Source organism: Chiloscyllium plagiosum, chromosome 5 (genome assembly GCF_004010195.1).
Source record: "Chiloscyllium plagiosum isolate BGI_BamShark_2017 chromosome 5, ASM401019v2, whole genome shotgun sequence".
Taxonomy (NCBI): domain Eukaryota; kingdom Metazoa; phylum Chordata; class Chondrichthyes; order Orectolobiformes; family Hemiscylliidae; genus Chiloscyllium; species Chiloscyllium plagiosum.
This window is the reverse complement of record NC_057714.1, coordinates 78,760,493-78,772,505: the sequence shown is the minus strand read 5'-3', so window position 1 is coordinate 78,772,505 and position 12,013 is coordinate 78,760,493. Positions and strand designations below refer to the sequence as shown.

General features: G+C 41.1%; 1 protein-coding gene across 3 annotated transcripts in view; it reads right to left on the bottom strand.

Annotated features, from left to right (window-relative positions):
• spag6 (sperm associated antigen 6) overlaps positions 1-12,013 on the bottom strand; it is a 206,000-nt gene that overhangs the window by 73,088 nt on the left and 120,899 nt on the right. For all 3 annotated transcript variants that reach the window (XM_043690438.1, XM_043690439.1, XM_043690437.1), the window contains exons 5-6: positions 3,563-3,768; positions 1,682-1,855 (exon numbers count right to left, since the gene is read on the bottom strand). In XM_043690438.1, coding sequence (XP_043546373.1) covers positions 1,682-1,855; positions 3,563-3,768 — 380 coding nt within the window. The remainder of the gene's footprint in view (positions 1-1,681; positions 1,856-3,562; positions 3,769-12,013) is intronic.

Below are 12,013 nucleotides of genomic sequence, written 5' to 3'. Positions count from 1 at the left end.
TTCTCAGCTCACTTGGCATTTACAAACCCCCCACCACCACCCCCCACCACCACCACCACCACCACCACCATTCCTGATGAAGGGCTTATGCTCAAAACATCGACTCTCCTTCTCCTCAGATGCTGCCTGACCAGCTGTACTTTTCCAGCACCACACTTTTTGATTCTGATCTCTAACATCTGCAGTCCTCATTTTCTCTGTGTTTAAGCAACAGGGAGGGGCAGAATTGGCTGTGGCTATTTTCCCTGGAGTATTGGAGACTGAGGAGTGATTTTATAGAGGTTTACAAAATCATGAGGGGCATGGATAGAGTGAATAGCCAAGGTCTTTTTCCCAGGGCAAAGAGGCAACTTTTTCATGCAGAGGGTGATGTGCATATGGAATGATCTGCCAGAGGAAGTGGTGGAAGCTAGTATAATTACAGTATTCAAAAGGCATCTGGATGGGTACATGAATAGGAAGGGTTTAAAGAGATATGTGCCAAATTCTGGCAAATGGGACTGGATTGGTTTAGGATATCTGGTTGAAATGGACAAGTTAGCTAGAAGGGTCTGTTTCCAGGCTGTATGACTCTATTAGATGCAATTATGCAATGGACATTTGATAAATAATCCCAAATGTGTGAAGAATTAAACTGACAACCAAATTAGGATTGTTAATTGGGTTTATAGTGTGCTGCAATTGCTTGTACTTGAAGCCACATGTGTTAATACATGTGGTCCAATTCTTTATAGACTGAAAGTATATGTAGACACAGTATGTATGTTTAAACTTAACAAAATAGGTGACAGCTATTTTCTGGTTCACTGTTCAGGTCAATGCTGTGACAGAGTCAACCTGCCTGGGTTAAAATTTAAATAAAGTATGGCTGTTAACAATCAGTCATCATTAACTGGTGCATTCTCCATGGCAATGCCTCTACCAAGCATAGTCCATTTACCAACCATTTATCACTCTCCTCTCATATCATATAAATACTGCATTCCCTTTCCTTTGACGTAGTTATAATATTTAAGACATCTGGAGTGCTGTTTTTAAATACACTGATTGATCCATAGGAACAACTAGTATTATTGGCCATTGGAAAACGCAAAGATGGGAGAACTATAACAAATGTTTGTGCCTCCTCAGGGGCTCTGCAGTCACCATTTCTGTTCCCAGTCAGGTTTATACCAGACACTTCTACTCTCCTGTCAACCAAAGTGTAGTTTCTGCTCATGACCTATAAGATTCTTTGTTACTAACTTCTTGCTACTCATTACATGCTTGTGGTTTCCTTACTTTCAGCGCCCACCTCCTCTTATTTCCTGGACTTTGTGCCGAGTTTCCCTAGCCTCCCAGATGCAGTTTTCAAAATGGGACAATCTGCTTTCTGATTCCCGAACAAGCTCCCTACTCCCCTCAGGCAGCATCACAGAAGCTGAAGCAGTACTTTATAAATATAGATAAGCTGGGGCAAACATGATAAAAATCTGTTTTACCATAATTAGTCTGTACTCTAAAAATATATTTTCATATTGTGTGCCTTAGAAACAAATAAATGAAGCCATTATCGACTGCTTTAAAATACATAAATTTTTAAGTGCAAAATAATGTGAACTGTCACTATGCCCTATCTACAACATCCTCTGTGACAACCTTTCAGTTATTTTGCTGCACTTCTAAAATCAAATGGATTTACCTCAGGAGTGTGCTTGGCAATTTCCCGAATTAGTGTTGCAACATTTTTTTTCACAAATTCATCTGAGTCCTTCAAGCATGTTAGAACAGCAGGAAAAATTTCTGCTTCTACGACCATTTCTGCCAGATCCACCGAATGTTTTGCAATCTGACCAAGAGCTGAAAACACTTGACGCTATAGAAGATAAATAAGTAGCACAAGAGTTCAAATAGCTAAAACATTTAAATATGCAAAAACTGATTAATCATATGACAATTTAAAATAACCTGTTTAAAAATTTCAGCACTCACTGTATTTTATTTGAATAAATCATTATTCCTATCTGATTAATCATAATAGAACCCCAATACAGATTTATGACTATATCACTAGAGCATAGAACACAGAACATATAACAGTACAGCACAGAAATAGGCCCTTGAGCCCACCATCTCTGCATTGACCATGATGCCACTGCAAACTCATCTCATCTGCCTGCACATGGCTGGTATCCCTCTTATTCCCTGCCTGTTCATTTGCCTGTCTAAATGTCTCTTAAATGTTGCTACTGTATGTGCTTCTACCACCTCACCAGCAGCTTGTTCCAGGCACATACCACTCTCTGTGTAAAATATCTTGGCTCGCACATCTCCTTTAAGCTTTATTCTTCTCAACTTCTATCTATGCCCTATAGTAATTTATGTTTCCACACTGGGGAAAAAGACTCTGACTAGCCACGCTGTCCATGACCCCTGTAATTTTATATGCTTCTGTCAGGTCATCCCTGAGCCTCCAGTGTCCTAGCAAAAACAATCCAAGATTGTCCAGCCCCTCCTTATAGCTAATACATTCAATACAGGTAACATCCTGGTAAACATCTTTTGCACCCTCTCCAAAATCTCCACATCCTTCCTACAGTGTGATGACTAGAACTGCATACCGTATTCCAAACGTGACCTAAATACAGCTGCAATATGACATGCCAACTTTTATACTCAGTTATCAATGAAGACAAGCAGTTGTACACCTTCTTTAGCACCTTATCTGCTTGTGTTGCCACTTTCAAGAAGCTATGGACTTGCACCCCAAGACCAACTGTATATCCATGTTCTTAAGGATCCTGCCATTTATTGTATACTTTCCTCTTGCATTTGACATCCCAAAATGCATTACCTCACTCTTGTCCACATTAAACTCCATTTGCCAGTTCTCCTTCCAACTTTCTAACTGATCTATATCCTGCAATATCCTTTTACAACCTTCCTCACTATCCACAACTTCATCGATGCCTTTGCAGAACACCACTGGTCACAGACCTCCAGTCAGAAAAACACCCTTCCACAACTACTCTCTGTCAGTTATGACCAAGCCAATTTTGTAGGTCCAATGTGATTTAATCTTCTAGATCAGCATACCATGACAGACTTTGTTAAATGCTTTGGTAAAGTCTATGTAGGCTACATCCACTGCCCTACCCTCATCAATTATCTTTGTCACTTGCTCAAAAAAGCAATCAAATCTGAGAGGCGAAGCTGCACAAAGCCATAATGACTATCCTGAATAAGTCAATTTTGTTGTCCAAATGCAAGAAAATCCTATCCCTAAGAATCTTCTCTAATAATTTCCCTTCCATTGATGCTAAACTCACCAGCCTAAAATTTCCTGGATTATCCCCTTTGTCCTTCTTAAACAAAGGAACAACATTAACTAGCCTCCAATCCTCTAGGACCTCGCTTCTGGCAAAAGAGGATATAAAGATCTCGGTGAAGATTCACTTATTCGCTTCAAAAAGTACATTACTTTAACAATTAACTTATTTTTCTTCAACCTGTGATGCATCTAACATTGGGTTAATGTATTTATTAGCACAATGAGAACAATATATGCAGTATATATGCTCACCTTTAGTTTAGCATCAGGGTTTAGGATCATCTGAGCTAGGTGAGCAATGGACCCTGCATCCACTACAGTTTGAGCTAGCTCTGGGGATTGTTTAGCAATATCACTTAGTGCAGATGCTGCAATTCTTTTCAGTGGTACCTCTGGTTCCTGGATACAAAGAACCAGAAGAGGAACAGCTCCTGCATCCACCACTGCTTGCGACAATTCTATGGGTCCAAGAAAAATAATTAAGTGAGTTTGGATAGATGACCCTTGAGCTAGCCATTTTTCACCCTGACAGATACAGCAAGAATAAAAAGGGACACATCCCCACCTCTACTGCATCTGCATTTCAAATCAGTCTGCCGAGCTTATAGAGCATGTGAATTGATCCATAGCTAAAAGGACACAGGTCAAAGGATAGGTCCCATTTACATGTGGCATGTTTTAAGCAGATTGGGTTGAAATGGTTTGTTATGCTGTTAGAAAAAAGACAAACAGACCTCAGCTGTTTAAATTATGACCTCTCTGAATCTTCAATACAACATGTTATACATACGGAATAAAGCAAACAGAAGTGGCAAATTTAATTGCATTGTAATTTACTCCTATTAAAGTTTTTGAAAGATAATACTCAGAGAAATCATTTTTGCTAACTGACTAAACTATTTTATTTTCTGGAGACAAACAAAATTTCCAGAATTTGACTTATGCTCATCAATCTGGCAAGAAGTGAACTAACTGGACCAGTGCCACACCATTTTTTTTGTGGGCCATATTTACAGTAGTTTTCACTCTTCAGGCTGTAAATCCACAGAACTGCACTGCTCTATTTTTGCTTCCTTACTTCTACAATTCCAATTGTTGCTTTCTCACTATCCCACTATGTCAAAAATTAATCAACTCAAACGCATTAAAATTATTCTCCTGATCATGAATATCAAGTAATTACTGCTCTTATAAATGTGAATTTACACAAATGGCTAGTGCTGTTCTACGTGACATTACAATTATATTGTTTTAAGTGTATTAAAAAAGGCCAGAAGAATATCCTTTAGTGTCATGTGTACTCCAGTATAACAGTACAGGAGTACACATGAAAAAGTTTTACAATGGGTCCCTTTAATGGCGCCATCTGAGGTACAAATCTTGGATACAAAAGAGGATTTAAAGGAAAAGTAGTAGCATTACTTACAGTGTCTAAAAGATAAGTTAGAAATAAGATAGTTATAGCAGTGTTACAATACAGTACGGTAAAGAATTTCAAATAGCAGTAGTTCAGTACATGGTCTGATCTCCAGCACCAGGCACAAGTCTCCAGTCTGCTCCTCACCGGCACTCAGGAGCAACAAGTAAGTCGCACTGTACCGGATTGAGGTTAATAAAATAAATGCTGCATTTTTATTTCATTCAACCTACATGGAGGTGAGTATTCCATCTTTAGTTAGTATGAAGATCATACAAAATGATTCTGCATGCGGCAGCAGGAGTTGGTATGAAGTAAATAGTCAATGCAAGTTTGTTTTGGAAAGGATTTGACTTCTCATGTTTCTTTATTTAAAATTGATCAGGTAGAACATAGAGAGAAACACAACATTCCAGCATGCCTGGTAATACAGATTTGAAGGATTTACACCACCATATCTCATTCAATTTACAATGCTATTCCGCAATTGTATTTTATCTTCTTAAGATGTTAACAAAAGGAAAATCAGCTGCACTAATAAAAAACTCACGATATCAATTTAAAGGCTTCTGGTAATGGAAGTCACAAAAAATATTAAAAATAGAGACAATATAATCTCTTTACATTTGAAGTATACTTGGGCAAGACTTACTTAAAACAAATGTAAAATAATTCCTTCAGATGTCTGGATATAATAATACAAAGAATATTCTTGAGTGAACCAGTAGATAACTAGCAAATGCAAACTTTAACTAGTGTACTTTTTCAGAAGACTTCATCAGCACCAGGACAAAGTTTAATTTAAAAGTAATTCTTGCCACTCTTTCTTCTTTTTCTTCAATTTAGTTTACTGCATAATGACTAGAAGACGCATCATGTTACTCTGTGAGAATGAGAGTTGTTATCATTCTGTATTGCATGGCTATCATAAATGCTTCAGGAGTCTTATAGGTTGTTAATCACAAACAGACGGCAGAAGTGAAGACATTTCTAAAGCAAGACCTTTACCCAAATTAATGAAACTGGACATTTTGGGTCGAGTTTTCCCAGCTGCTGAATGACATGCACAACAGTGGCTTGATTGCTAAAACATGGCAAAAAATAAGATTTTGCCCACAAGACTTTAATGGTGAGATGAAAATTTTGTTAGTGAGCAGCAGAGGTCCATTTGCATGCACCAACATCTTATTATTACCTATTCTCGCCTCATTTATATGTAGTTTTGAATACTCCCATATGGCAAAAAGAAACCAACAGGCAACAATTCCTCAAATAAAAGTCAGCGCTGATGTCTGGCTGCACTAGTTGCCACTTGCTTCTCAGCCTTTCAATCTGGATAGCTGTCCCTAACACCTAAGGGCACACTCCATGGGAGAGACCACCTACACCCCCTTTCCATTGAGGTTGGCGTCAGACATGTGCCAGACTCAACATATCATTGGGGCAGAAAATAACAAACGCTGGAGACCACAGCAGATCAGACAGCATCCATGGAGCGAAAGCTAGCTAGCATTTCGAGTCTAGATGAAGAGGAGAAGTCAGCATTAATGCTATAGTTTGGGGGTGGGGATGGGGGTACTGGGGGTAATGTGTGTAGGGTGCCGATGCAGAAATGATTTTGATAGATCAGATTAAGTGATCAGAATGTGACAATGGCAGAACAATGGTGTGTCTCCTGCCAGACTTGACAGGGCAGGAAGTGGGATGGGAGGGAACATGATAACAAACTAAAAAAGAAAGAAATGTTCACAATTTAAAGGTGCTGAACTCAGCATTAAGTCTGGAAGGCAGTAGATGATGATGATGTGAAGGTGCTGATGTTGGACTGAGTTGGACAAAGTTAAAAGTCACACAACACCAGGTTATATTCCAACAAGTTTATTTGAAATTACAAGCTTTCAGAGCACTGCTCCTTCATCAGCTACCTGACAAAGGTACAGCACTTTGAAAGCTTGTACTTTCAAATAAACCTGTTGGACTATAACCCGTGAGTTTTAACTTAGTCTGAAGATGAGATGTTGTTCCTCCAGTTTGCGCTATGCTTCACTTGAACACTGCAGCATGCCAAGAACAGACATGTGAGCATGCGAGCAAGACGCTTTGTTAAAATGACCGACTAAAGGAAGGTCAGGGTCCTGCTTGCGCATAGACCAAGGGTGTTCTGCTAAACAGTCACCCAGTCTGTATTTGGTTTCTCCAATGAGGAGTAGGTCACATTGGGTGCAGCGAATACAATACACAAAATGGGAGGAGGTACAGGTGAAATGCTGATTCACCTGGAAAGACTTCTTAGACCTGTGGATGGTGAGCAGGGAGGAGGTGAAGGGAAGGTGTTGCACCTTCTGCAGTTACATGGAAAGGTGCCGTGGAGAGGGGGAGTGGCGTTGGTGGTTGTGGAATGAACGAGGGTATCCCTGAGGCAACGATTCCTCGAAATGAGATGAGAGAGTGAGGGGAAAATTTGTTTAGTGGTGGCCTTCTGCTGGAGTTGTCTGAAATGGTGGAGAATAATCTTTTCAATGCGGAGGCTGATGGGATGAAAAGTGAGGACAAGGGGAACCTGATCAGGCTGTTGTGAGTGATGGGAAGGGGCAAGGCCGAAAGCACAGGTGATAGATTGGATGCAGTTGAGGGCTCTGTCAACCATAGTCATGGATGGGAAACCACGGTCATGGAAGAAGCAAGCCATGTCAGCATACAGAACTTGAGTGTTGGTGAAAGAGGCATGCTGCAGAAGCTTTTCATCTTGCACTTATCAGATACAAAAACACCAAATTGCATGAGAAAGAGGTTACTGATTGGTTGGCAAATTGACTGTAATTGGTCCAGGTGTTTCCTGGTCCAGAATGCACCAGGAAACTATTGCTACCCTATGCTTTTATTTAGACATGCCTAGTTATTTTAAACATGATTTGGAGATGCCGGTGTTGGACTGGGGTGTACAAAGTTAAAAATTACACAACACCAGGTTATAGTCCAACAGGTTTAATTGGAAGCACACTAGCTTTCGGAGCGATGCTCCTTCATCAGGTGATTGTCTAAGCGTCGCTCCGAAAGCTAGTGTGCTTCCAATTAAACCTGTTGGATTATAACCTGGTGTTGTGTGATTTTTTAACTTAGTTATTTTAAGTGTGCCTGCAGTGGACATGTCCCTGATTATGAATATATTTAGCTCTTAGCAAGCAGAAGTGGACCACATTATAAGCCCAAATGGCAATTTAAAATATGTTGTCAGTGTGATTTTTAGCATAGTGCAGACTACACCAGTTCAAGAAAGTAGTTAACCACGACTAACTCACAGACATGAGGGATCAGCAACAAATGCTCGCTTAGCCAGCACTGCCCACATCCCATGAAAGAATAATTTTACTGAAGTTGTTAAGATTGACATCACAGTTTTTTGGCAGCTGGCAACTCATTGCCTTTCACAATTACTACAGGCGGTTGGTGATCTTTGTGAAACAGGCTATCAATCACCAGGCATCCTGTCTGAATCGGTAAATCCACCAAGGATTCAATCACTTGATTGACACTGAAGCAAAACTATTTTAGTTATTGATCACATCTAAGTTAATTGGTCATCTGAATGTTTCTGTGTTGGCTTCACTTCCAGCCTGTATAGTTACTTCCGGAGTCCAAAATAGTCTATCAATGGACCCCTGTTATTTCTCATCCACAATCTACCTGATGGTAAATTAATCTGAAAATAACATCAGATTTCCACAAACATTCCATTAGTAAGATTGACTACTTTTAATTTTATAATATCACCTGTCTGCACTCCAGCCTCAAGACTCTTCTACTGACTATCCTCAACTTGCTTTTGTTAAGTCCAGACTCAACTACTTCACTGCTGTCTTAGACATCTGCCACCATACACTCTCCATACAATTTTGATTGAATCTCAAGTTTATTTGAATTCGAATTGGCAAGACTTCTTCCAGTACCATTACCTGTATCCGCTGATCTGGTTGGGCTCTACTCCAATTACTCAATTTTAAAATTATCCTCCTTGTGTTCACATCCCTCATGACATTTACCCTCCACCATATCTGTAATAGTCCAGTGCTCTGAAACCCTTGAAGGAAGTTCTGACACTTTGCTTGTCCTCCCTAAACATTTCCAATTCTCTTCAATTTCCTTGACCAAACTTTTGGCTATCCCTACTACTGTCAGAACCTTTGGCTCAGTGTCAAGCTTTATCTGACTATACTTCTACAAAATACTTTGTGACTGTTTTAAACCAAACATGCTATGATTAAATACAGGTTTTTGTTGATACGTGTACAAATAATGTGCTCAATAATAACTCTGATCAATAAATGGACCTAGTTTATAGTGATATATTTCCCTCCCCACCCCTTTCCACCTTCCGCAAAGACCGTTCCCTCCGTGACTACCCTCCGTCAGGTCCACGCCCCCCTACAACCCACCCTCCCATCCTGGCACCTTCCCCTGCCACCACAGGAATTGCAAAACCTGCGCCCATACCTCCTCCCTCATCTCTATCCAAGGCCCTAAAGGAGCCTTCCACATCCATCAAAGTTTTACCTGTACATCCACCAATATCATTTATTGTATCAGTTGCTCCCAATGCGGTCTCCTCTACGTTAGGGAGACTGGACACCTCCTAGCAGAGCGCTTTGGGAACATCTCCGGGACACCCGCACCAATCAACCACACCGTCCTGTGGCCCAACATTTCAACTCCCCCTCCCACTCTGCCGAGGACATGGAGGTCCTGGGCCTCCTTCACCGCCGCTCCCTCACCACCAGACGCCTGGAGGAAGAACGCCTCATCTTCCGCCTCAGAACACTTCAACCCCGGGGCATCAATGTGGACTTCAACAGTTTCCTCGTTTTGCCTTCCCCCACCTCAGCCCAGTTCCAAACTTCCAGCTCAGCACTGTCCCCATGACTTATCCTACGTGCCTATCTTCTTTTCCACCTATCCACTCCATCCTCCGCCCCCGACCTATCACCTTCATCCCCTCCCCCACTCACCTATTGTACTACACATAGATTAGATTAGATTACTTACAGTGTGGAAACAGGCCCTTCGGCCCAACAAGTCCACACCGCCCCACTGAAGCGCAACCCACCCATACCCCTACATTTACTCCTTACCTAACACTGCAGGCAATTTAGCATGGCCAATTCACCTGACCTGCACATCTTTGGACTGTGGGAGGAAACCGTAGCACCCGGAGGAAACCCACGCAGACACGGGGAGAACGTGCAAACTCCATACAGTCAGTCGCCTGAGGCGGGAATTGAACCCGGGTCTCCGGCGCTGTGAGGCAGCAGTGCTAACCACTGTGCCACCGTGCCGCCCAGGCATAGTACTCTATGCTACTTTCTCCCAACCCCCACCCTCCTCTCACTTATGTCTCCACCCTTCAGGCTCTCTGCCTGTATTCCTGATGAAGAGATTTTGCCCGAAACATTGATTTTACTGCTCCTCGGATGCTGCCTGAACTGCTGTGCTCTTCCAGCACCACTAATCCAGAATCTAGTTTCTAGTGATGCTCAGCTGAAAGTGCACACAAGAGCCTTAATCTCTTGGGAGCTATGCAGTTACATTCCTTCCTGGGTTAGAAAGATCAGACACAGGAAGTTCCTTAAAATGAGGGTATTGTGCCAGCTTATAAGAGATTAAGGGTTTATTCACATAACTGCGCTGCTCGTTGCAAACGTCCTTCAAAGTGAGCACTGAATCCTTTTCTATTCACATAGATAGAAAAGTATTGAACTCAAAAACATAAATTTGTGCCAAATTGAGACAATGGCAAACTCAGAATGGACAAGTTTGTAAAATTGAAGTTCCAGATTATATTACTGACAGATATCTAAGAAGAAAGAGATAAAAGTGGTGACCTAAACAAACAAAGCCTTCCTTGCTGTGGTCACTGTCAGCTGTACATTCATTGGAATTATTTGGAAGGTAGAAAAATTGTGTCGAGCAGCAGAGATGTGACTGTTTATGTTCCAAGTGGTGTGTTGATGTTGAGTTGTGTCAGGTCTGTACGGTCAAGCCAGCATCTAGGCAGTGAAAGGGGTCTTGTTGCGGGTGGGAGGTTGGGGGGAGGAGATCAATGAAATCTATTTTACAGTTACTTAGGATTTAGGCTAAAATAACTCTTTTACTTTATTTCATCAGATCCTTCCAAATTTAAATGGAGACTTTCAGAGGGTTCCAGGCTTAGAGGAATTGCCCAACAGAAAATCATTTTCCCGAGCAATTCCTTCAGAGAGATAGGATATTTATGGTGATGGCTGGGTGCCAGTCAAACGGACTGCTTGGAATTGGATAGTGTAATGCTTCTTCAGTGTTCTTAGTGCTACATTCTTTCAGATAGGAAGAGGGTATTTCATCACATTCATGACTTGGTGGCTGACACACACACTGAGGAGTCAGAAGCTGAGTTAGCTGCTGCAGTATTCCCAGATTCTGAACTACTCTTGCAGCTGAATTATTTAAATGTCTGGTCGGATTAGGCTTCTGGTCAATGTTGACACCCAGAATGCTAATGGTGGAGAACTCAACCATAGAATAAATACCTAGTATAAATGCATAAAGTTTTATTAATGCCTGATATAAACAGTGCAAAGTCCAGTTCAATGGTGTATTGCTCCATAGGGTACATGTTTAACTTGCAGAATTTATAGAATGATAGAAACAAGTTCTGTTCAAGGAGTTTCTTTTCCATGGGCAACTGCATTGCTGACTAAGCTTGCATTTCTTTTCAAGCCTTCAAAGAAAAGGTCTTGCCAAAACTATAGAAGGCACCAATCAGACCAGACCTGGAATACTATGAACAGTTTTTATTCCCTTATCCAAGGAAAGATGTACTGGCAAAGGAGACTGTCCAGAACAGGTTCAGTAGGATCATTCTGGGTATGGAAGGACTTTCATATTAGAAGAGGCTGAGTAGAATGAGCTCCTACCCATTGGGGTTTCGAGAGGACTTGACAAGGAAGATGCTGGGAGGTTATTTTCCCTTGTGGGAGAGTCTAGGACCAGAAGGCATAACCTTAGAGTAAGAAGTTGGCCTGTTTAACACAGATATAGAATCATAGAATCAGAGAGATGTACAGCACAGAAACAGACCCTTCGATCGAGTATTTTCTTTTTCCTCAGAGGGCAATCAATCTGTAAAATTAATGATCGCAGAGCCTAAGTCATTAAGTATATTCAAGGACGAAATAGACAGATTTTTAAATCAGTACAGGATTCAAAAGCTATGGGGAAAAGGCAGGAATTGAGAATGATCAGATCAAACATGT